The sequence below is a fragment of the Equus asinus genome, chromosome 8, assembly GCF_041296235.1.
Source record: "Equus asinus isolate D_3611 breed Donkey chromosome 8, EquAss-T2T_v2, whole genome shotgun sequence".
Classification (NCBI taxonomy): domain Eukaryota; kingdom Metazoa; phylum Chordata; class Mammalia; order Perissodactyla; family Equidae; genus Equus; species Equus asinus.
This window is the reverse complement of record NC_091797.1, coordinates 76,364,820-76,388,912: the sequence shown is the minus strand read 5'-3', so window position 1 is coordinate 76,388,912 and position 24,093 is coordinate 76,364,820. Positions and strand designations below refer to the sequence as shown.

The 24,093-nt window shown below is 45.5% G+C and overlaps 2 protein-coding genes across 7 annotated transcripts in view; one reads left to right on the top strand and one right to left on the bottom strand.

The window, feature by feature from the left end:
* Window positions 1-4,703: 4,703 nt before the first annotated feature.
* Window positions 4,704-21,868, bottom strand: IL31 (interleukin 31). The gene is made up of 4 exons (XM_070516806.1): window positions 21,752-21,868; window positions 9,584-9,664; window positions 8,478-8,782; window positions 4,704-7,341 (listed from the first exon to the last, which is right to left on the bottom strand). Exons 1-4 carry the CDS (start codon window positions 21,866-21,868, stop codon window positions 6,885-6,887), a joined length of 960 nt encoding a protein of 319 aa, XP_070372907.1. The 3' UTR covers window positions 4,704-6,884.
* LRRC43 (leucine rich repeat containing 43) overlaps window positions 14,413-24,093 on the top strand; it is a 29,368-nt gene continuing 19,687 nt past the window's right edge. For 2 of the 6 annotated variants that reach the window (XM_070515963.1, XM_070515962.1), the window contains exons 1-2: window positions 21,733-21,959; window positions 23,551-23,811. In XM_070515963.1, the coding sequence (XP_070372064.1) occupies window positions 21,867-21,959; window positions 23,551-23,811 (354 nt within the window). In that variant the 5' untranslated portion in view covers window positions 21,733-21,866. Of the gene's footprint in view, window positions 14,486-21,677; window positions 21,960-22,079; window positions 22,138-23,550; window positions 23,812-24,093 lie in introns of those variants that run through there. The other 4 variants (XM_044775939.2, XM_014858730.3, XM_070515964.1 and 1 more) reach the window with 4 other exon arrangements.

Here is a 24,093-nt window from a genome sequence, read left to right as displayed (position 1 = left end):
GTCCTGTCAAGTTTGTCTTCTGAATTTCTCCCAAACGCATCGTCCGCTTTTCTCCATCCCACCACCGTCACCCAAGTCTGAGTTGCCATGATTTCTCGACCCGCTCACATGGTGGTGTCCTTCCTTCCATCCTGTCTTATAGTCTCTCTCTCGTAGTCAGCACTTGGAAAAGTGCAGGTCTAGCCGTCATGCTCCTCTGCTCCTCACTCCTCTACTCGGTCCTTCAAGGGCTTTCCCCATAAAGGCCAAACCCTCCTGTTGGCCCCCGCCGCACCCCTCCTGCTGTCTGGCCCCTGCTTCCCTTTCCAACCTCAGTTTTTTTACTCTTTTCAGTACTTTGAACATTCTGTGTTCTGTTTTGTTTTCCTAAGGCCTTGTTTCCTCTTCCCAAGCCTTTCCCCATCTCCCTTTCCTTTCCTGGCCAGCTCCCCTTTTCTTCCATCTTTTGTTTTTGTTTTTGTTTTTGTTTTGCTGTGAAAGATTCTTCCTGAGTTAACATCTGTACCAATCTTCCTCTGTTTTGTATGTGGGCTGCTGCCACAGCGTGGCCACAAGTGGTGTAGGTCCGTGTCCAGGAACCAAAGCTGGACCACTGAAGCGAAGCACGCCAAATTTAGCCAGTACGCCACAGGCCCGTTTCAGCCTTTTCTTCCATCTTAATCCTTAAACATCAGAACGTTTCTTCAGCAACCAGCCCTAGGGTTCCTCTCCCCGACACATGGGTGCACACAGGCACACACACAAGCACCCTATGTCTATTTCCTCAAGACACTGGTCGTGTTTGTCACTATCATTTATCCTACCTGTTAGGACAGGGGCCCCATGGTCACTGCTGTGCCCAGCACAGAACTAGCACAAAGCAGGTGTCAGGTGACCCACTGAATGAGCCCTCAGCCCTATGCCGTCCCACCAGCTGCCCCTTCCTCACGTCCATGTCACAGACGTGGGCTGGGGGATCCCTGATAGACTTCAGGGAGGCGGGGGCAACTAGGGGCTGCAGGTGGCAAGTTAAAGTAGATGTTGAAGGGCCAGCCCAGTGGTGCAGTTCAGTTCACGTGCTCCACTTTGGCGGCCCAGGGTTCACCAGTTCAGATCCCGGGGGCGGACATAGCACTGCTCTGCAAGCCATGCTGTGGCAGGTGTCTCACATATAAAGGAGAGGAAGATGGGCATGGATTTTAGCTCAGGGCCAATCATCCTCAGCAAAAAGAGGAGGATTGGTGGCAGATGTTAGCTCAGGGCCAATCTTCCTCAAAAATAAAGTAGACGTTGAGCAAGATTTAAAGGTTGACTCCTACGGTTACATATTTAATATAAAATGTCAACTTTCTGTGAGTCAGTGGCACTTGATTGTTAAAAGTCGTGATTTTGGAGTATTTTGATCACAGTCATTTGGTGGAGGAGATATTAAATTTGTCACAAAATGCCAAGATCTGCTTATCTTTTTGCCTCTCTCTAGGTTTTGGTGGGTTATCACCAAAAGAAATTCTAATTATCTGAGAGTTCTTGTTAGTTTAGTTCCAGGTAACAGGATTTATCACCTGTGGTCGTCTCTGTCCTATGTTGCTGCTTTCAGGAGGGGCAAAGTTGAATTGGGTTTTCCCTCTTGCATGACGCTGTGGTAGGTGGTCTTGATTTAGAGGCACGTTTCTGCCCTTAATCTCCTCCCTCATTTCCCCTCCAAATTTTTCCTGTTTCTCAGAAATGGGGAAAGCAGGCTTCAAGGCAAATGTCGCCATACCACCTGCATCAGGCCTCAGGGGCTGGTTTAAAAAATACTGATCCTGTATTGCTCACCAGTGGAAAGGAATGAAGCACTGACACCTGCTACAACACGAATGAACCTGGGAAACACGAGCTGCGTGGAAGAAGCCAGACACAGAAGGCCACATGTCGTATGATCCCATTGCTATGAAATGTTCGGAACAGGCAAATTATTCAGACAAAGTAGATTCGGGGTTGCTAGAGGCCGAGGGGAGGGGCAAAGGGGAGGGACTGGTTAAAGGGAACAGGGCTTCTTTTTGGGGTGATGAAAATGTGCTGGAATTCGCGGCGATGGCTGCACAGCTCTGACTGTACTGAAAGAACATCAAATTATACACTTGAAATGGGTGAACTTTGAGGGATGTAAATTATAAGTCAAGAAAGCGGTTAAAATACTGATTTCAGGACACAGCCCAGACCTGCTCAATCAGAATCTCAATGTAAAACCAAAGAATCTGCATTTCATCCAAACACCCCAGCAGGATCAGCTCCAGAGTTTGCAGGCCCCAGCACAAAATGAAAGTGTAGGGCCCCTGTTCCTAAATCATTAAGAATTTCAAGACAGTGACAACAGAGCTTTAAAACAAGCGTGGGGCCCTTCTGAGCACGGGCCCTGTTCGACTGCACGGGTCGTGGGCCCGTAAAGCCGGCACTGTAGCCCAGACTAAAGTTTGGGGTGCTCGACCCAAAGGAAGGAGGGAATTTGGTTAGCGTGTGTGCCTCTCCGGTGGCAAAGCTGTAGGGGGAGGATCTGGAAGTACGAGAGGAAAAATAAAAAACTGCGTAAGATTTCCTTTCCCTGCCAGAACAGTGAATCGGTTTTAGTCAGAAGACCCGTGGTGGAGTCCCCCAGCCAGCGGCTGAGTCATCTCCAGAACTGTGGGCTTTTGGTGAAAAAAAGAGAAAGGCCCAGGCTGCTGCCAGATCTTCGGGAGATCCTGGGTGGGTCTATCAATCAAGCAACACTGACCAAGTCTTCTGGTTGATTCAAGCTGAATGTGAGGTTTTGAAAGGATCAGAGGGGCTTGCAGAATCGCTGTGAGCCCTTGCTCACTGGGGACCTCTCCGGGGTGGGGGTGGGGGGTTGGCAGCCACTAACAGCTCAGCCCCTGCTGCCCTACAGACTGGGTCTCGCTGCAATCGCCATCTTTCCCAGCAATGATTAACTTTCCACCATCCCTGCTGTTTCGTGTCACTAGTCCCTCATCCGCAGTCTGATTGTATTGCTATGGTCACATGCTGTGACATAGTAAGAAATATATATTTGGTCTCTGCGCCCAGTTCCTCACGCAGAGCTCCTTGTAATTTCCTGAGTGATGGGGATGACAGGAGCGTTTGACACAGAACCCCTAAATCCCTTGGAATTTCCTGGCTGAGAGGAGCATCTTTGGTTCTAGTGAGACGACTCTTGGTGGGCTCCTGGATAGCTTCAGGATGGAGGCTGGTCACCAGAAAGACCAAGCCATGATTAGAAGCTTGGAACTTTCAACTCCATCCTCCCTCTCTCTCCTCCTCTGGGGAAGGCGAGGGGCTGAAGGTTGAGTTAATGATCAACCCAGCCTACATGCTGAAACCTCTATAAAAATCTCTGAATTATAGGGGTCGCAGATCTTCAGGGTTGGTGAATGCATCCATGTGCCGGGGGGGTGGCACAACCTGACCTCATAGGGACAGAAGCTCCTGGGCTTGAGACCCTTCCGGACCTCGCCTTATGTGCCTCTTCATCTAGCTGTTCATCTGTATTATTTATAATATCCATTATAATAAACCAGTAAACATAAGTAAAATGTTTTCCTGAGTCCTGTGAGCCATTCTAGCAAATTACTAAACCAGAGTAGAGGGTTGTGGGACCCTCTGATTTGTAGCCAGGTCACACAGAAGTGTGGGTAACCTGGGGACCCGCTACCTGTAATTGGCATCTGCAGTGGGTGGGGGACAGTCTTATGGGATTGAGCCCTTAACCTGTGGGGTCTGTACTAACTCCGGGAATTAGTGTCAGAATTAGATTGACTTGTGGGACACCCAGTTGGTGTCCAGAAGAAATGGAGAATTGCTTGGAGTGGAAACCCACACATTTGGTGTGGAAAGTGGTGTGGGAGTGGAGAAACAGTTTTCCTTTCATGCCCGCATGCTGGCCGCAAGGAAGGCTGGGGAGGCAAATGTCTCACCTTTTCAGCTTCAATGCAGGAAGCAGGCTCTGCCTTCCAGCAAACGTGTCTCAGACTGTTAAGACGTAATTCTCAAATAAAGACAGAGTGGGCATGTGCCAAGGTGTTATTTACCTCCTCAGTGAAGGAATTATCAGTGCAGCACAAACGATTCAAAGGACGATACGAGAAACTAGCATCCCTCTCTCATCTGTCTACCCTCATCAGTGAGGAAAAGAAGGCTGGGGCAAAACGCTAAGGCAGATGTTCAGCTGGTTAATGTCAATAAAACCGTCACCCCCCCCCCCCCAGGGTTATCTTAACGTCTCCACTTGATAGAAATCATTTGCATCTTTCAGTTTTCTACAAGTTTACAGACACTGGGGCCTAATCAATAATAAATCATGTCAAAGAAAGCCCCATTTCCCGAAAGCAACTCTGTCAAATAGAACTTTCTGTGACAATGGAAATGTTCTGTATCTGTGCTGTCTAATGCAGGAGCCACGAGCCACATGAGGCTGTTGAGCACTTAAAATGTGGCTAGTGTGTCTGGGGAGCTGGATTTTTTTTAAAAAATGTTTTATTTTGAAATAATTTTAGATATACAGAAAAATTATAGATAGTACAGAGTTCTCATCTACCCTTCTCCCACCTTCTAAATGTGAACGTCTTACATAACCATGGTATATTTATCAAAACTAAGATATTAACACTAGTATAGGCTTAATTTGGATTTTCACCAGTTTTTTCACTAACATCCTTTTTTGGGATCCCCTCCAAGATTGTGTTCAATCCCACTGTCTCCTTGGTCCCCAGTCTGTGACGGTTCCTCCTCTCTCCTTGTCTTTCCTGGCCCTGATGCTTTTGAAGAGCACTGGTCAGGGAGTCCGTAGAATGTCCCTCAATGTGGGTTTGTCTGATGTCACCTCATGAGGACACTGGGCGTGTGGATCTCCGGGAAGAGTCCCACAGAGGGGAGCGAGGCGCCCCTCCCATCGCCTCGGTCAGGAGCACCTGACGCCCACGGGCCGGGGGTGACCGCCCGGCTCCGTGGATGAGGGTGGGGTCTGCCTTGTTTGTCCTCCCTTGGCCGCTCTCCTTCTCGGCCGTCCTCTGCGCGAGAGAAGCGAGTCCGCACTCCAGCCTGCTGTCGAGGGGAGGGGAGGGGGCTCAGCGCCATGTCCTGGAGGAGGAACGGCAGAGAGTGTGTGGATGCGAGTTAACCCGCCACTCGTTAGTAAACATCTGAGGGAAAGTGCCGCGAGGCTACGCGGGTTCCCTGCTTCTCCTCCAAGTGTCGCCCGTAGGTTTCAGCCGTGTGTGCGGAGCCCGCGTGGAGCAATTCGCTCTGCAGTGTTCCAACGGTGACTACCTCTTTCCCTCATTCCTCTGCATTTACTAATTAAAACTCTGTAAGGAACATTTGTCCCTTCTCCTCCGTTTGTTTGTTTATATCACTGCAGACTAATGGATATTTATTTTGCTCTTTGGAAGGACATATGGTCATCTTTTTGCCTTATTTCCCAGTTTTTGGATAATTTTTCTAGTAATAGTAAAGGTGTTCCAATATAGGACAGTTAAAAAGAATGATAGGTGTCCACCACAGTAGGTGTTTCTGAATGTATTGACCAAAATATTGTCATTGAAGGCTAGGACATTTGGGGGCTTAAAAGCCTGGTGTTGGACTGGAGTGGAAATACCAAGAGTAAGAATGAGAAGAGGTCCAAGGCTGAACTGCATCTCTCAGAGTCCTAACCTCACCTCCCTTATATGAGAACTTGGGAAAATCATAGTCTCTCTTTGGGCCTCTGTTTCCTCCAAAATAAGATGAAGATGAAGGTGCTGATCGACTCTAGATCAGTGGTTCTCAGGCTTGAGCGTGCATGTGAATCACCTGGAGGTTTCATTTAAACACAGATTGCTGGCTGCACCCCCACCGTGTCTGGGGTGAGGTCCAGGGATTTGCATTTCTAACCCATTCCCAGGTGATGCTGGTGCTGTGGGTCCAGAGACGCTTTGAGAACAATTAATCCAGATGATCTCTAAGAATCTGGGACCCAACATTTATTCAAACAATAAAATCTTTGGCCCTGGTTGTGAAGCTATCACTGACGAAATGATGGAACAGGTCTTTGCAGGAGCAGAGGCACTAGAAATCCAGTAGGGAATCACGCAGTAGATGTTTGAATGATAGCTCTGTGCCAGGCATGGCGTTAAGTGCCTCTAAGACCCCGTCACTGTCCAGGAGGGACAAAGGTTGGGCAGAGCGGTGAAGAGCAAGCTTGAATCTGAGTCCCACCACTTCACAGCTGTGTGACCTTGGGCAAGTGACTAAATGACTTCTTGCCTCAGTTTCCCCACCACATGGCCTGGCATAAAGAAAATAATAAATGGTTGTTGCTTCTAGAATTACTATCATTTGCAACTGAGCCTGTCCTGTGGGGAGAATTGGCAGTGACAGAATTAGTATCTGTTTCCACAGCATGTCCCACGCTCCCTCAGTCATACCACCCAGCCCGGATTCCCAGTCCCGCATTTTAACCTTCTCACAAAATCCAAGACAGATTATGAGGAAAATTCAATATAATTTATTAAATAGTTTCCAAGGGCTCCTCCGAGGAGCATTAACTCTCAATACAATAAATATCAATAAACTAACATAGCTGCCACCTCCTACCCTCACAAGGGTTTACTGAGAAAAAGTAACATTTAAGTCTGAAGTAGAAAAATATTCTATAAATACCAAGATGAAAAACAATGACATAACTTGAAATCTTTTACAATTCAACTCATCTATTGATTATCTCAGTCATTGCAGGACTGGCCCATCTGGGGATTCATTGAGATAGTTCATGGAATCATTTACTTAATAACTGACAGCAGAGTTCTCACACTGAGCTCATCTCTTTTTCAGGCTTCATACATTTCTGTCATTCTGTAAGGAATCGGTTCAACCAGATGGCCTTAAATGACCTACTGAGCTCTATGTTCCAGGCAGTTTGAAAACCATCGTAAAATGGTCAAGATGAATCTTTTACGTTCAAAGTTATCTGTAGGCATAGAAACTTCTGTTTCTGGTGCATTTTGAAAATTGAGTTTGTCGAGCTGTTCTATGATGTAAAGGCTCTTATCGTTATTTAATGATGGACTGATGGCCTTGAAATAAGGCAGGATGGCTGAGCTGTTGATGTTGCCTGGTGCTTGGGAGTCAGAGGTGAAACATGACGGCAAGTCACTGTCGAATTTTTGCACTCCCTTCTCTTTGTTCAGCTGTGGAAGGAGGGAGAGAAAAGGGTGAGCATTGGGTTTGTAATAACAGCTAGAAATCCCAATGGCTGACATCTGAATGCTTCCCCTGTGACTGGCTTGGGCGAGCTCCTCCTTCTCGCCATAGCATCTAATTGGTGCAACACCCGTCTGAGGCTGCAGTCATCACCATCCCCATTCCCAGAGAAAAATAAAGCTCAAGTGCTGTGCGGAGCTGGCCCACGATCAAGCGGCAGACCCAGGATTCCAACCCACGTCAAGCGGTAATTCTGGAGCCTGGCTACTAACCACTACCCCGTTCTGCCTCCTCTGCTCTATCTAGCTGAGGTCTCCACAGCCTTCTGGAACCTGCTTTTAATGGCTTGGGGGCCCAGAGAGGTGAAGAATAGGAGAGCATCTGGGTTTCCATGCTGCTCCTTGCTCGTTGTGACTCGGCATTAAGGCCACTGTCCCCTCACGCCCCATGGCGGTGGAGAGGGGCAGTACGCTTGCCTGGAAAGGCCTCCAAGATGCCAGGGAGAGTTTTTCCAAGATGACAAGGACTCCAGACCGTGCCCTCTCCTGTCCCTATTCCTAAGGACTAAGAGCTTTTGGGTTCAACTGAAGTGCCATGAGCATCTGATCAGCCTGAACTTCCCAGTCGCCTGGGCTGGTAAACAACCTGTGCCTTTGTGTCTGTAAAAGCCGAGGCTAAGGTTTACACGCCAGGGAGGAAGGGAAGGGCAAGGCCAATTTCCCGAATTGTTTCCACGTTTTGATATTTGTTTGTTTAATCAAAGCCACCTAAGTGGTTCTGTCTTAATCACAACTCTGAGAAAATGAAAGAATATTTACATTTATTCAGCCATACTTTCTTCCCGATGGAGTCAGGCTCAGCAGTGCCTCTGCTAGAAGCCGACCAGGTCCTAATTAAACAAGTAAAGTAGCATGCAAACAGACACCTAATTTGTTAACTGCCCTTCTCTGTGCTAACAGTGACCCACAAGAGGATTTTAATGTCCTGCGTTTGCTGGGACATCATTTATGGCTTAGGTTGGCATTTGCTGCTCCTTAGGGGCTCCTGAATGGGCGGGCAGATGGCCCATCTCTAGGGATGTGCTAGAGGCAGGAAAACTAATTGAATATTACTATGAACGAAAAATGTTAGAGGTGAGCAAGCCTACTAAAGCAAATGCTATAGTACATGAGAAACTGTTGAGTTTTTGGCTGGCTGGGCTAATTCCTGCCTTTGACCCCTACCTTCATAAAAATTCCATAACAGCCTATCTAGTTGTTCCCATCCCTTCCTGGCGTATCCACAGCCCTAGCTTCAGGTCTGAAAAGGATAGGCTTCTTCTGGAGGCAATGTAAGGCGTTTTAAAGAAACAGCTTAGAATAGAAGTCTCTAGGGCACTTACGTAGTCATCCAAAAGTTTCTTAGACAAGTTCTGTAATTCTACGATTATTGCTTGTATTTCTTTTGGTTGTAGCTGATAGATGGGTCCCGTATGAGAGAGCATCAAAGTTCCCAAACAGCAGAGCAGGAACAGGGCAAACCTAGTGGATCCTGGAGAAAGAGAACGATGCTGTGAGGCACATGAGGCAGCTACCCCCGCCCACCCGAGCTTCAATCACTTAAGCCATCGTTGAGCAACCACTGGGCCAAGCCCCTCCAGAGGCTTCCTCCCTGTGTGATGAGACAGCCCAAGAACCAGAGGCAGCAGGACGCAGTGGTACCTATATGGGAGACCATGGCGAGAGAGCACAAGGCCTGCTTCAGCACCAGCTTCTTGAACCAGATGTGCTCGCCATGGTCTTCAGGAGATATATAAAGGGCCAGTTGTGAGGAAGAAGAGCAATTAATGTCCCGCCCATGGCAAATTATTGCTCAGCTTTTCTTCAGAAAACACTTTCAAAATTCTGCCACCCAAGGCTGAGTGAAAGCAGGGCTGGAAGGAAATGCTGAGGTTACCCTCAAGGTAGGCAGATGCCTGACTCAGTACACACACACATCTCTCTGCCATTTCTTCTTGGAAAGAGCTTGTTGATTTGACTTGAAGAAAGTTTGAAGCCCATGGTAGACGGGCACAACCCACAAGGAACAAATGACTTACAGGATTTGCAGGTCAGTCCCCTGCAGGGAATTTCTGGGGAGGGTCACAGTGAGTGTGCGTAAGCATAAAGCTGGCCTGAGGTTTGCAAAAGGTATTATCTTTGGAAATTTCTGAAGCATGCCTGTGCCAGTGTGCGGGGACGGCCCAGATAACCACTGTGAGCATAGTGAGTCAAAGTATTCCTCTCCACTCTGCTTGACCTCGAACATCATCAGACTCCCAACTGCATCTTTGCAATCGCAGGGCCTAGAACCAGAATCTGTGCTCAAGAGGTATTTGTTGAAACCTCTTATTCATATTTTGAGTGCCAACTTTGACCAGACACTCTTCCAGGGTCTCAGGAATGGAGGTGAAGAAGTTAGGCAAGGTCCCTGCCCGCAAGGAGCTGGCGTTCTAGTGGGCAAGAGGCAGACAATCAACAGTGTGAACAAACAAGAAAGCTTCGGGCAAATGATAAGAGCTATAAAAATACAACAAGGTGGCGCGATAGAGAGTGATGGGGAGACTCTGTAAGTCAGGTGACGAGGAAAAGTCTCTCTGAGGAGGTCACATTTAAGCTGAGACCTGGAAGATGAGAAGTAGCCTGCTATGAGAAGATCTGGAGCCCTCCAAGCAGAGGGGAAAGCAGTGCAGAAGTTCTCAGGTGAAAATTAGCTTGATGTGGTCAGGAACAGGAGGCAGGTCATGGTAGTCAGAGTCAAGTGGGAGAAGGGAAGGACGGTGGAGAGGGAGGCAGAGGCCGGGCCTCGAGGGTCTTACAAGACCATGATGAAGAACTTGTGCTGAGGCACCACTGCTTGGCCATAGGTAGGGAAACATAGGATCTAGTGGACTTTAAAAAGCAAGAAAAAGATAGGCTGCTAAGTGGAGAAGGGATTGTGGCAATCCAAGATGAAACCAGAGGGACCAATTAGGAGGTTATGCAACTGTCCAGATGAGAGATGACGGTGGCTTGGACCAGGGTGGAGTGGATGGAGATGAAGTCTACAGAACTGGTTGGTGGACTGATGTGGAGATGAATCAAAGAGCGAAATCAAGGCTGGCTTCTGGATCTTGATTAAGCAACTGGGTGGTTGATGTGCAGTGAGAGAAAAGAAGTCTGGAGAGGGGAAATCAGGAATCCTGTTTGGAATGAGTTAAGTTTGAGATGCCCACTGAGCTTCTACTCGATGTCAGGTCGGCCATTGGATGGGAGCCAAGAGCTCAGGGACGACGTCACACCTGGGGGGGTCCACAGAACCCAAGAACCACAACAGAAGAGACAGCCAGGAACCCCCTTTCACCCTTAATCCCAAGTCCCCCTTCAGCCACTGTTCTTTCCTCTTCTTATCCAAGATGCTTTTTTTTTTTTTTTAAAGATTGGCACCTGAGCTAACAACTGTTGCCAATCTTCTTTTTTTTTTCCGTCTTCTTCTCCCCAAAGCCCCCCAGTACCTAGTTGTATATTCTAGTTGTGAGTGCTTGTGGTTGTGCTATGTGGGATGCCACCTCAGCATGGCCCAATGAGCAGTGCCATGTCCAACCCAGGATCCAAACCAGCGAAACCCTGTGCCACCGAAGTGGAGCGTGTGAACTTAACTACTCAGCCACGGGGCCAGCCCCTTATCCAAGCTTCTTGACAGAGTGGTCTATGCACACTTTTTCCTCACTTCCCAAACCACCACAATATGTTTTCACCCCAAGAATTTATTGAAAATCCCCTAGCAAAGTCTGTGATAGGCAGAATTTTGCTCCTATGATGTTCACCCTCTGGTGTTTACTCCCATAATTATGTCATCTTACATGAAAAAGGGGACTTCACAGATGTAATTAAAGTTACTAATCAGTTGACCTTAAGATAGGTTGATTACCAGGTTGGTCCAATGTAATCACATGAGCCCTTAAAAACGAGAGTAGCGCAGAAGAGGAAGTCAGAGAAATTCAAAGCATGAGAAGGACTCAACTTCCCTTGCTGGCTTGAAGATGGAAGGAGCCACGTGGAAAGTGTCAAAGGAAGTTAATTTGGCCAACAACCAGTGAGCTTGGAAGAGGACCCTGGACCCTAGGTAAGAACATTAGCTCCAGCTGATACCTTGACTTTAGCTAGGTGAGATTCCGAGCAGAGAATCCAGTTGCACCATGCTGAACTTCTGACCTACAGAAACTGTGAGACAGTGACTTTGTGGTTTTAAACTGCTGAGTTTATGGTATTTGTTACAACAGCAATAGAGAACTAGTATAGTCTCCAGTGACCTCATGCTGCCAACCTTACTGGGATTTTTTTCAGCCTTCGTCTTACTTGACCCCTCTAGGGTATGCAATGCTGCCGACCACTTCCTCCCTTCTTGATAACTTCTCTTTCCTCTCCTTCCATGACCACATTATTCTGGTATGGTTTGCCTCCCTGACAGTGCTTTCTCAGGCTGAATCACCTTCTGGGTTGGCCCTTTAATGGACGTGTCTCCAAGAGCCCCATCCTTGATCTATGTTCCTCACACTTTAATGTCTCTTTCCTTCAAACTCTAGATCTAAATGTGCAATTGCTTAATGAACATCTCCAGGTGAATGTCCCACCCGTACCTCACACTCAATGTGTCCAAAGCCGAGGATCTGAACTGGGGTAATAGTGAGAGTGGAGATGAAGATATGTGGATGGATTTGAGAAATATGTAGGAGGTAAAATTCACAAGAGAGGATGATTGAGTGATGTGGGGATAGTGGAAAGGGAAGAGTTGAGCACAACTGTAAGGTGTCTGGTTTGGGCAACTGGATGGATGGTGGTGTTACAAACAGAGAGAATCACAGGGCTCAGGTGAAGCGAAGAATTCAGTTTGTGGTGTGGTGAGATAGAAGTATCGTGGAACTCTCAGATAAAGACGTACAGCTGCATTAGACATTTGGATTTGCAGCTTGAAGGAAGGAACTAGAGACATAAATTTGGGTGCCATCTGTATATTGTGGTTGATAAAACTGTAAGCCTACAAGGGATGAGCGATGTGAGACGTGTAAGCCAAGTGTGGAGCCCTGGGGCACATTCCATCAACAAAAGAGGGAAAGGAAGATGACTTAGTCTAGAACAATGAGAAAGCATGCTCAACAGGGAGAGAAATATGCTAGAGAAAGGTGTTGTCATGGAACAAGGTGAAAAGTGGTTTGCAAGAAGGAGGAAATGATTGGCACCATTATAAGCCATGGAAAGGTCAAATAAGATAAAAGCTGAAGAGATTTACCAGGTTTGGCAACATGAGGTCACTGGGAACTTTGCTAGGGGATTTTGAATAAATTGGTGGGGGTGAAGGCCATGTTGTGGTGGCTTGGGAAGTAAGGAAAGTGTGTACAGCCTGCTCTCTCAAGAAGCTTGGATAAGAAGAGGAAAGAGACAGCAGTGGCTGAAGGGGGACTTGGGATTAAGGGTGAAAGGGGGTTCCTGGCTGTCTCTTCTGTTGTCTGTCTTGGGTTCTACAGATCCCCCAGGCGTGACCTCATCCCTGAGCTCTTAGCTGCCGTCCAATGGTTGACTTGCCGTCAAATAGAAGCCCAGTGGGCGTCTCAAACTTAACTCATTCCAAACAGGACTCTCGATTTCCCCTCTCCAGACTTCTTTTCTCTCACTGCACATCAACCACCCAGTTGTTTAATCAAGATCCCAGAAGTCATCCCTGATTCATCTTCTTGATTGGTTTATGTCACTATAGACTCATGAATATGTGTTTTATTCTTTGAAGGACATATGGTTCTCTTTTTGGCTTATATCCAAGTTTTGGAGAATTTTTCTAATAATAGGAAAGGTGTTCTGACATAGGACAGTCAAAAAGAATGATAGATGTCCACCACAGTGGATGTGTTTGGAAGGATCACATCAATAAATTGCACTTCCTCAAAATTAAAATGTTTTGCTCTTCTAAAGACACTTGCACAGAGGATGAAAAGACAAGCCTAGGCTGGGAGAAAAATATTTGCAAACCACATATCTGACAAAATATAGAAAGAATAGAATATATTGGGGCCAGCCCTATGACATAGTGGTTAAGTTCAGAGTGCTCCACTTCAGTAGCCCAGGGTTTGGGGGTTTGGATCCCAGGCTCAGACCTACACCACTTGTCAGCCATGTTGTGGCAGCAGCCCACATGCAAAATAGAGGAAGACTGGTACAGATGTTAGTTCAGGGCAAGTCTTCCTCAGGGGGAAAAAAAAAAAAGAACAATATATAAAGAATGCTTGTTACTGAAACTGGCAAAGAGTTAGCCATTGATGATTAAGTAGCTGGGAACTAAAGTTTTTTTCCTTTTTGCAGTGACTGATTATAGCTTTTAGCTGTTTAACCCACCCATTGTTAACTGTGCTGTTTAGGCAATATGCTCTCTGACACCCACTAGGCTCCTATAGATAACATCTTGCTGGAGCCTGGGTCACCATGGTATTGGGTGTTTGAGCTGTTCATCAGGAATTAGAACTCCTTTGTCCACTCCAGGCTGGTTGAGACCACCAACTCATCAACTGGGCCCACGCAGATGTCCGATAGGCAACCTGTTGACATCAAGAGGCTAAAAACTCCACCCTCAGATCATGCTAATGCTGCTGTGGGTCCTATGAACATGGGTCCTATGAAGAGGCATGAAGTCTGACTACGCTTGGGCAGATCATCAATTTTCTCACCTCTCCTCACCTCCAATCACCTCTCTCCATATTTCAGACCACCTTGCTCCTATCCCATAAATATCCGTGTCCCCTATTTTTGGGGAAGTGGATTTGAGACCCATGCTCTTGCTTCTTCGCATGGCTGCCTTGTGATTAAACTCTCTCTCTGCTGCAATCTCGTCATCTCGGTGTTTGGCTTTCCGGGTGGCGGGCAAAAACAAACCTGGTGTGGTAACAAATTGACAAATCAGCCAGGAGCTAAGTCCAGATGGACCTTTTTGCCCGAGATCCGTCAACCCCTTGCCAGTGTGGAGGACCTGTGGCCAAGTCCAGCAGCTGCCAGGAGCATTTCTCCTGGGACCATTCTGGGCTTCTTCCCTGGCTTGGCACTGCCGACTCCTTGGCGCATATTTTCACTTTGCAATAGAGAGACAGTTTCTTGGTTTGGAACGTGTCTTTTTGGTGAGTAACTTCCGTACAAGTGACGAAATTCTTATTTCTTCTTCCTTTTAGTCTGACGTCCGAAAGGAAGCCTTGGTTTGGCAGGGGACTCCCTCCGTGACTTCAGACAAAGGAAGCCGTTGTCTGGCCTTCACGGTGAGGTTCCTGGTTTCGGGGACGCTCGATAATAAGGAAGAATTAGGGGATGCACTCACAGAATAACGCTTGGCTTGGTTTGGTTTTGGTTCTAGCTGCAGCATAAGTATACTTTGACCGGCCGTGTCTCAATTCTGAAACAATGGGTAATACCAATTTGATTCCCACCTGCAGCCCCCTAGGCTGCATTCTTCAAAATTGGGCAACTTTCAGTTATGAGTCCATGAAAAAGAAAAAGATGGTATTTTTCTATAACACCACGTGGCCACAATCATTGCTCTTGCAATGACTAGTCAATCAAATTTGGAATCTCAGCTGCCTCTTGTGGTGTGACAGAAGCTAAGGCAGGCTCCACAACCCATTCCCTCCCCTGGGAGCTCTCCTCTGGTTTTTGGGCACCTGGAGTGATTCCAGGTTGGCACCTTGGTCACTCATTTGACTGACAACCTGGAACCCTGTTTTGTCTCTTGTCAAGAGCTTGTTGAGTATTTTAGGTGCCTACTAAGTCAGTTATGGGACAGGAGACCTGTAATTTCTTCTGTAAACTGTCTTTCCCGGGGAACTGTTGTTTGCATGACCTTTATCTTGACAACCCTTGGGAAGAGGCCGGGAGGGTGAGGCCTGATCACTTCTTTCCCTGCTTTGTCTGTCTCCTTCGTCACTTTGTCTGTCATCACCAAGTTGGGGTTCAGTTCAGGCTGGACCTGAGCAGAACCTAGACCTTCTGTAAAATCAAAACTTGAAAAACTGGGGCCAGCCCCGTGGGCAAGTGGTTAAGTTTGTGCACTCCACTTCGGCAGCCCAGGGTTTCACTGGTTTGGATCCTGGTTGAGGACCTGGCACTGCTCATCAAGCCATGCTGAGGTGGTGTCCCACATAGCACAACTAGAAGGACCTACAACTAGAATATACAACTATGTACTGGGGGGCTTTGGGGAGAAGAAGAGGAAGACGAGGAAGAAGGAGAAGAAGAAGAAAAAGATTGCAGTAGATGTTAGTTCAGGCGCCAATCTTTTAAAAAAAAAAAACTTGAAAAACTTTCTGCCAGGGACTTAACTCTCAACGCTGGCATTGGGACCCGCCAGCCCCAGCCCGCTCCAGGCCTTTGCCTGTTGCCTCCCTGGCTTGCCTTGTGCTGGCTCAGGGACTAAGTGCCTGGGCTGAATGGGACTTGACTAAATCTGATAACTATGTTGATGCCCGCGGTTGGGCTCTGCACCCTTCTTTGGCCCCCTGTCAGTCAGAGTGCATTTTCAATTGGATGGGTTATGCCCCAGATAATCCATCTTGGAGAAAACTTGAGTGGTTTCTCTGTGCCTTTATTATGTAGGTGGACAGGTAGATCAGCCTATAATGTCATTTGAATTACAACCTGATTTCTGAGAAATCAAGAGCAACTGTCCTTGGAAAATCCTTGTAAGGCTGGAAATTCAGCTCTAGAGGCAGTTCAGGTTCCATCCATTTCCCTTATCTCCGAGACCTTGCAAATCCTCTGGGACTATCTAACCCATCACTAATTCCTAAGACTGAAGGAAAAAAAGGGAAAAGGCCAAAAAACGGCCACAAGAGTGCCCTCATCAAAAATCTAGCATCTTGAGTGTCTTCTCCACAAATATTAGTAAAAAGGCTGAAAACAAAATTTGGGTTCGTAACTAGGGACCTTTGTATTACTGTGCCTGATTCGTGGCAGTAATTTTTTAAAACAGTAGCTGTGAAGACTGGGCATGTCTGTCTATATGTAGGTTAGATGTGTGTGTGGCATTTCTACCTCCAGATGGTATGGCCAAAAATTAAGAGCTCTGTTTAATTGGCTAAAAATAAGCACTTACATACATTGTAAATATAATAGAAACTTACCCAAATATCTTTCAAGTTAACATGATATAAATTAATCTTTGGTAACTGAAAGCTTGTTTAAGTTTGTTGGTTTGATTAAATGGACATGTCTTCCAGAGTTAGCGCTGAGTGTGATGCAGACATGCAGCCCTTATTCTCCATTTATTGGTCAAATAAGCTGATGTTATCTCTATTACAAAATTGGTTAGCAAAAATAGTAACTTAAAATGATTAATTTTGTGTAATGTCTCATGAAGTTTTATAGGCAATCTAAATAATTATTGGGAATGAGTAAACTAAATAGATGTGAAAAAGATAAAAGTGTTGGGTGAACTTTTTAAAATAATGATATCTCATGACATGTATTTTTAAAATAACTTCCAAAATCTTTCTGGTAACTTGAAACTTTGAAGTGTTGCTAGGTAAAATTGAATTATAAAAAACTCACTGAATATCCAGGTCATTTTTCCAATAAGATAAAATACTGAAACATTATCCTTAGACATGTCTAGATTTATCTACCTTTGGCTTCTTATTACAAAGAAACTAAAAGATGTTTGAGTCTATTAGTAAACATATCTTGTATTTTATTAAGATTGTACCACAAAGCAGCATATTTCTAGAAATTATAAAAAGTATTTATAAATTTGCCAAGCAACAATATGCTAATGTAAAAGACAGTTCATAATTGCTTTGTTTTTAGTTTTTCCTAGGGTCTGTAAGGGTTAAAAATTCTAATTAATATATACAATTAAAGCTACTGAAAATTAATAAGGCAAACATCTTTGTGTCTAGGGAAAGTAAAGTGTATGTTTTCAATAAAGCAGGTATAAAGAATGGAAATATTTTTGTTTGTTGGGTTAAGAAAGACAAATTTGTCCTAACGTACTAGAAGAAAAAAAAGGAAGCATGGGACAAATTCTGAATGTAAAAAGAAAGTTATAGAAGGTTTGTAAAAGAGAAATTCTGAAAGGAGTTTTATGCCTGGTCAAGTTGGCTAAGATTAAAGTAAATCCAATTAAGTAAATGAGTTTTAATGTGAAAAAAAACATGAGCTGGTGCAAAAATTAAAATTTGGTCTTCTCTCTCAAAAGGATAATTTTCTTGAACTTTTGGTCTGCTCTTGATACAGGGGTTATAAAAGGTTTTTTCTTTATTTTTGAGTAAGTCTACCTAAAGACAGAAAATCCATGTTTTGTTAAAATAATTTCCTGTGTTCAGAAACACTGTTAGGATTTTTTCACTGTTTTAACTGCTCGCCCTTGACTGTTCCTGTTGTCACGTTGATTGAATGGAGTGAGCACTATTTTCTATTGGACCAAGTGTTTTAAAACCTTTCGATATTTTTTACAAGCTCCCGCCGCCCAACCAAAATATTCAAATCCTGAATAAAAGCTTTATTTTGGCCTGGAAGAAGGAAGAGAATTTCTCTGAGGATTTTCAGAGGGCCCCGAGACTTCTCAAAGAGATTTTCTCTTCCTATAAGGAGGAAGACACTAAGCTAATTAGGCTTATTTGGTCTGTCAAATTACATAGGAAGCATTGTCAAATAAATGATGATAAACCTTCTTAAGTGGTATTATCTCGGTAAATGTTATTGATATAAATGTTTTAAAAATCATATAACATTCCTACAATTCTGATCTGTCCTGGTTGTCAGCCATAATTCTGGTTGTTATTTTAAAGTATTGTATGTTACAAAATTAACCAGATTTCTTTGTCAGTTGCCATTTTGGGATCTTGTTGTTTACAGACAGTTAATGTTTTACTCTGATGATTTTGCAAAATATGTTTTATCATCAGAGAAATTCATGGAAAGGACTCTGGCACGCTAGAATACAGGTTTCTGATAAACTTTCAGATTGCAAAACTGAATGGGGTAAGAAATTACAGAACTCTAATACAGAAACTGATGACCTCATAAAACTGCCAACAGAAAATTAAGATCAAGAATGAATTACACAGGACTGAATGAACTGATGAGGATGACTATGATTTATATGACTTTTCATTTGAGATATTGCTGATTTTTTTGATGTTCTGTTTTGTTTCCAGATCTAAGGAAGTCTTTTTCTCTCGTGCTATGACTTATATAAATTTGATAAATTATACCTTTGTAAGCAGATTTGGAACATTTCTTTTTCTCCCTACCTGATCCCTCCAGGAATTAGAAACTTCTAATGAGTATTGTTTTCATGGCAATATAGTTATTTGCATAAGTTCAATAAGAATCTGTTCTCCTTATAGCAGGACACATTTGGAAACATTGGTTACCTTACCAAGACTTTGACTGGAATGTCATATTTGAGAGAAACATGCAGATTCAGATATGACAAGACAGCTTTTGAGGAATAAGCGTTGACTTTCTGAATAAAGCCATTTGGAAATATTGGCCTGGTACCTTGTTTACATGAATTCCAGCAATCTTACCCACTAAGTAAGTAGGATCACTTACCTGGCAGGCACCTGGAATCTTGAAATATTTTGGGAGACCTAGAGAAGAGAGGAATCTACCCAAAGCTGTGGGTATTGCAGGCAAAATCTGATGACAAGTCTTTGACTTGGCTTTCCTAGCCTGGAGAAGCCTTTAAAGTTCAATCTAAGATTCCTCATAAAAAGTTCCAGCTAAGCAGATTTGAAAAAACCTGTATAATCAATTGTTATTCTTTCTATACTTATGTAAATAATTGGGCCAAGTTTATTGACACTGAACTTATTTTGCAAACCAGTTAGTCTTACTTTGGCTATCTTTTATAAAAAATGAGGGTGATTTTAGAGAGATACATTATGTTTCAATAGAAACTATAGTACACATTCATGGATATTAGGTTCCAGTTCTGATAATTGTCTTTGAGGTTTTGTTTTCTATCTGTTGACTGGACTGGATCCTGAATTCTTCTAGCCTCTTGAAGTATCTGGCTACAAATCTTCAAACTAATACTTTGAACTTTTTCCCATCATCTTCATTTGGAATCATTGAGAACTGAACCTGCCATTTTTCCTGAAATCTTGCAAACTGAAGCTGGATAGTTTGATATAAACTTAAGAGATATTCATGTCTGTTGACACCTGATGACATCATCACAGACACTTCAAACTGCAAAAGATGCTTTGACTCTTACATCTAGAAACCTTTTTGACTGGCTGCCACTTGGGCTCAGAAAGGTTTGTAATTTGCTCCCACCATTAACCTTGTTTTTCTTTTTGTCTCTCTAGAAATACTTTTTATTAAATACTTGGTTACTTGCTTACACAACATAAGCTGAACTTTGGGAGCCCACCTGCAACACCATCTTACTAAGAGACTGGTTCAATGAGATGGAACAACCTATGCCCCTCATCAACAGGATAATCCCTCAAGATTGAGGATGAACAACAAAAGGGGTGATTTGACACCAGCTCAACACAAGGTTGACATAAGGGGAGCCATATTGTAGAAAAGAAACCATTCTGTAACTTTGAATGACTTCTGATTAACTAACTCAGACATGCTCTGTAGATTTTATGGAGCCCCCCCCCCCCCCGCAACAGTTGCTATAAGTTGATAACTTTGTTCTTTTGAGTTCCTTAAGAATGTGATGACCCTCAGGCAGAGAGTCTGTGCTGATAGCCATCATCCATGACAACTGAAAGATCAGGGTACAGGCCACTGCTCTGGTCTCTGATGCCTATCCAGTAAAACAAAAGACTATCAGGAACTGAATCAGCAAAGCTCATCTCAAAGTTTTTGCCCTAGTAGAGATTTTAACTTTTTCATTCTTGGCTTCATGCTCAAAACTCAATTTTATGGATTAGGTAATGGTTTCTTTAAAATGACACCAAAAACACAAGCGACCAAAGAAAAAAACAGACAAACTTTATCAAAATTAAAAACTTCTGTGTGTCAAAGGACACTATCAAGAAATTGAAAAGATGACCCACAGAAATGGGAGAAAATACTTGCAAATCAAGTATAAAACAAGGGACTAGTATCCAGAATATGTAAAAAAAACTTACAACTCAACAATAAAAAGACAAATAACCCAATTTAAAAATGACTAAAGGATTTGAATAGACATTTCTCCAAAGAAGACATACAAATGGCCAATAAGCCCATGAAAAGATGCTCAATATTATTAGTCAGGCCTTAGGGAAATGCAAATTAAAAACTACAATGAGATACTTCACACCTACTAAGATGGCTATAATAAAAAAATGTAAATAATATGTGTTGGTGAGGATATGAAAAAATCAGAACATTCATATATTGCTGGTGGGAAGGTAAAATGGTGCAGATTCTGTATAAAATAATTTGGCAGTTCCTCAAAGTGTTAAACATTGAGTTACCATGTGACCCAGTAATTTGATTCCTAGGTATCTACCCTAGGAATGAAAATGAAAACATATGTTGACGCAAAAACTTGAACACAAATGTTCGTAGAGCATTATTCAAAAGAGCCAAAAAGTGGAAACAACCCAAATGTCCATCACCTGATGAAAGGATAAACAGAATGCAGTCTGTCCGTGCACTGGAATATCACTCAGCCAGAGAAAGGCATGAAGCACTGACACCTGCTACAATATGGACAGACTTTGAAAACATTATGCTAACCGAAAGAAGCCAGACACAAGAGGATACAGATTGCATGATTCCACTTACATGAAATGTCTAGAAGAGGCAAGTCCATAGAGACAGAAGGCATTTTAGTGGTTGCCTGGGGCTGGGCAGGTGGGGGAATGGGGAATGACTGGTTAACGGGGACAGGGTTTCCTTTTAGGGAACAGAAGACGTTGAAAATTATAGTTGCACTACGAATATAGTGGCACTATGAATATACTAATAACTGCAGAATTGTACACTTTAAACGGATGAATTTTATAGTGTGTAAATCATAATCCAATAAAGATGTTGCATTTCCAAATTTTCAGAATCATCTTATCCCATGAAGTTCACAACCGGTGCCCAGGAGCCCCTACTGTGTGGCCGGCAGTGGCCTAGAGGCTCTGAGAATGGAGAGGTGAATAAGATTGCATCAAAATGGGGTCTTGGTGCTACACCGGTTATACAGACAGACAGAAATGTGTTATACAGGAGACAGTGATAAACCCCTGACTCGAGGAATGAAGAGCTCCACCTTGGAATCCATTGATTAGAGTGTTAGGATTGTTTGACCTTGCGCTCATTTCTCCTTTCCAGATCGATCAAATGGGGATAAGAATTAGCACTTTCCTCGAAGGGTGCTGCGGAGGAGAAATGGAAACAGACTAGCATATGGGAAGCGCTCAACACCTGCTGGGAGCTACGCAAGTTATAACCCCGTGGCTGTAGAGGGAAGGGTACTCTTAGCCCAATTTTACAGCTGCGAGCGCAGATAAGGTCAGAAGAGAAAACCAGGTCGTTGGGGACCGAGTCCGGGTCTCTGATTCCTGGCCGGAGAAGTGTGCACGCACCGGGAAGTCGTGGGTTCCGGGAGCGCCTGCGCCTCTGCGGCCACAGCCGCCTGGAGCCGATGCCCGGCCCCGGCGCGCGCGTCCGGGCGGTTGCCTAGCAACGGTGTGCGCCGGCATGGAGGAGCCCGCCCGGACCTTGAGCGCCGCGGTCCGCGAGCACCTGCGGCAGCTGTGTCTGCGCGAGTTCCCGTGCGGCACCGGCAGCTGGGTGCGGCGCCGGCGCGGGCGGCGGCGGAGGGACTCAGGGGGTCTGGGAGCCGGAGGGGACGGATCAGGGGCCAGGCCAGGGCCTGGGGACTGGGAGCGGGGCCGGGGTGGGGTTGGCCCCGGGGGCTGTGGGGTCCGCCAGCCCCGGGAGTTGGCTGATCTGGAGGACCTGAGAGGAGGTTCGCATCTGGGCGTTTAGCGGGCGGCCTGACCTGGGGTGGGGGTGGGACTCTGCAGGGCTGGACCGAATAGGCCCCCCTTCCCCCCTCCCTACCCGCCTAGGCTTGTGGGCGCTGACCCCGGGGGTGGAGGGCAGAGACCCCATCCTGAGCACCTCGGGCTGACCTGGGGCAGGGCCTCTCGCTCTCTTAAAGACACCACGCTCCTTTTGGAGTGAAAAGCTTTCGTGTGGGCGAAGAGCTGCTCACCCTTCAAGAGCCCCAGAGCACAGAACGAGAGCCCCGAGCCGCGTGGGGGCGATGGTCCTGAGCAGGCCCTGTTCGGATGCTACGGAGGCGGGTGGATGTGGGAGAAGCGGCTTCCGCCTTCCGTCCCTGTCTCCGTGTCTCTGAGGGCAGAGGCCCTTCCCTCCTAAAGCTTTCCCCTGGGGAGCGAGTGGTGGCTCAGGAAGGCTAGAGCAGGTGCATCTGCGCCCTCCCCCCATGCTTCCAGGGCTTTGGGGAGGCAGAACGAAATAAGGCTCTGGGCATAGTTGTGACAGCTTCAAGACGAAGAATGGCGCTTTACTGTCCAAGAAGGTCCCTTTCTCTCCTACTTTGATGTGTGCACTCATCCTGAGAGCATTGCTGGCGGTTAGGGCCATCCTCATCAGCTGGGTGCACGTGGCAGGGAGGAGGAGCATGACGTTGAGAACCCAGGCTCCTCAAGTGGGCACAGGAGTCTCATGCGGGTCCTGAAAGGTTTCTGTGGTCTTGGTGGGAAGCTGGGCTGGCCACACTTGTCGGCCCTAGGGAGAAGTCAGTGTTCCCATTTTCACAGAGTATAAAATTGAGAGACCAATCAGGGAACTAATCCATTTGTTCGTTTAAGCAACAAACATCAGTTGAGCACCTACTGTGTGCCTGGCATTGTGCTGAGCTTTAGGGTTTCTTAGATGTCTCTTAAGAGTCTCCTGGAGGAAGGGATGGGAGAAAGTAAACTCTGGGACGAAGTCTTTCATCATCCACTTATGGCATCTAAAGGATCTGAATTTACCTTTCCAACCTTGCCGGCTCTTCTTCAAACACCTTTCCTTGATCGGTTACCTCCCACAGATTGCCTTTTGCCCCTCCTGGCTTCTAGTACATAAATTTTGCATTAAATGTTTAGTCACTTTTACTTGCATCTTCAAGGCTCCCAGTTTTAGAGTAAACTCATAAAGCTAGGAATGGACCTTTTTATTATTTTGTATCTTCTCTCATCTGTAGTTATGTCCATGGCTAATAATCAGTCAAAAGTATCAATTACTCATCCAAATTTCTAAACGCTTATCCTTGATCCTCCTATTTTATAATCTGTTTTATTTGGAGACTTTCGAATCCTTGAGAGGGCTGAGCCGTAACTAGAGAAATTTTCCACCTCCACTATTGCAGAATAAGTCACGCTTTCTTCCTCAAACTTGGCGAACATGGAGGGAGCTGACCCCCAGAGAGGAGGAGGCTGCGAGCCCCGGGGAGGAGACAATGGAGGCTCTGCTGGACCTGGTCCGCAGCCCCCACTCGCCCTGGGCTCTGCTGGAGGGCTCAAGTAAAGAGGACCATTTTCTGAGAGAACTGGCCATCCAGAATCCACTGAGGCTCAAAGACACCTTCTTCTACTCTTACTTCAAGTCCCTACGGATGGTGAACAAGCATGTGAGTGCTGTGAGGGAGGCCATTCCCATGACGGTACTTAGTGGTAAGACCCAGGCATTAAGTGGGAGGGAGGATGGGGCGATAGCTCTGCCCTCTGTCTAATTCATCTCACCAGCTTCCTACCAAGCAGGGCCAGCTGCCCACTTATTCTTTGTTAAGTGTTGTCTTCCTTCTCCCTGGTGGGGAGTCCACTATGTATCTTCTACACCTGACTTCTGGCACACCCTACAGTCAGCCCTCCTGGGTCCTAGTCAAGACTTTTCATGGTCCATATTGATTCTG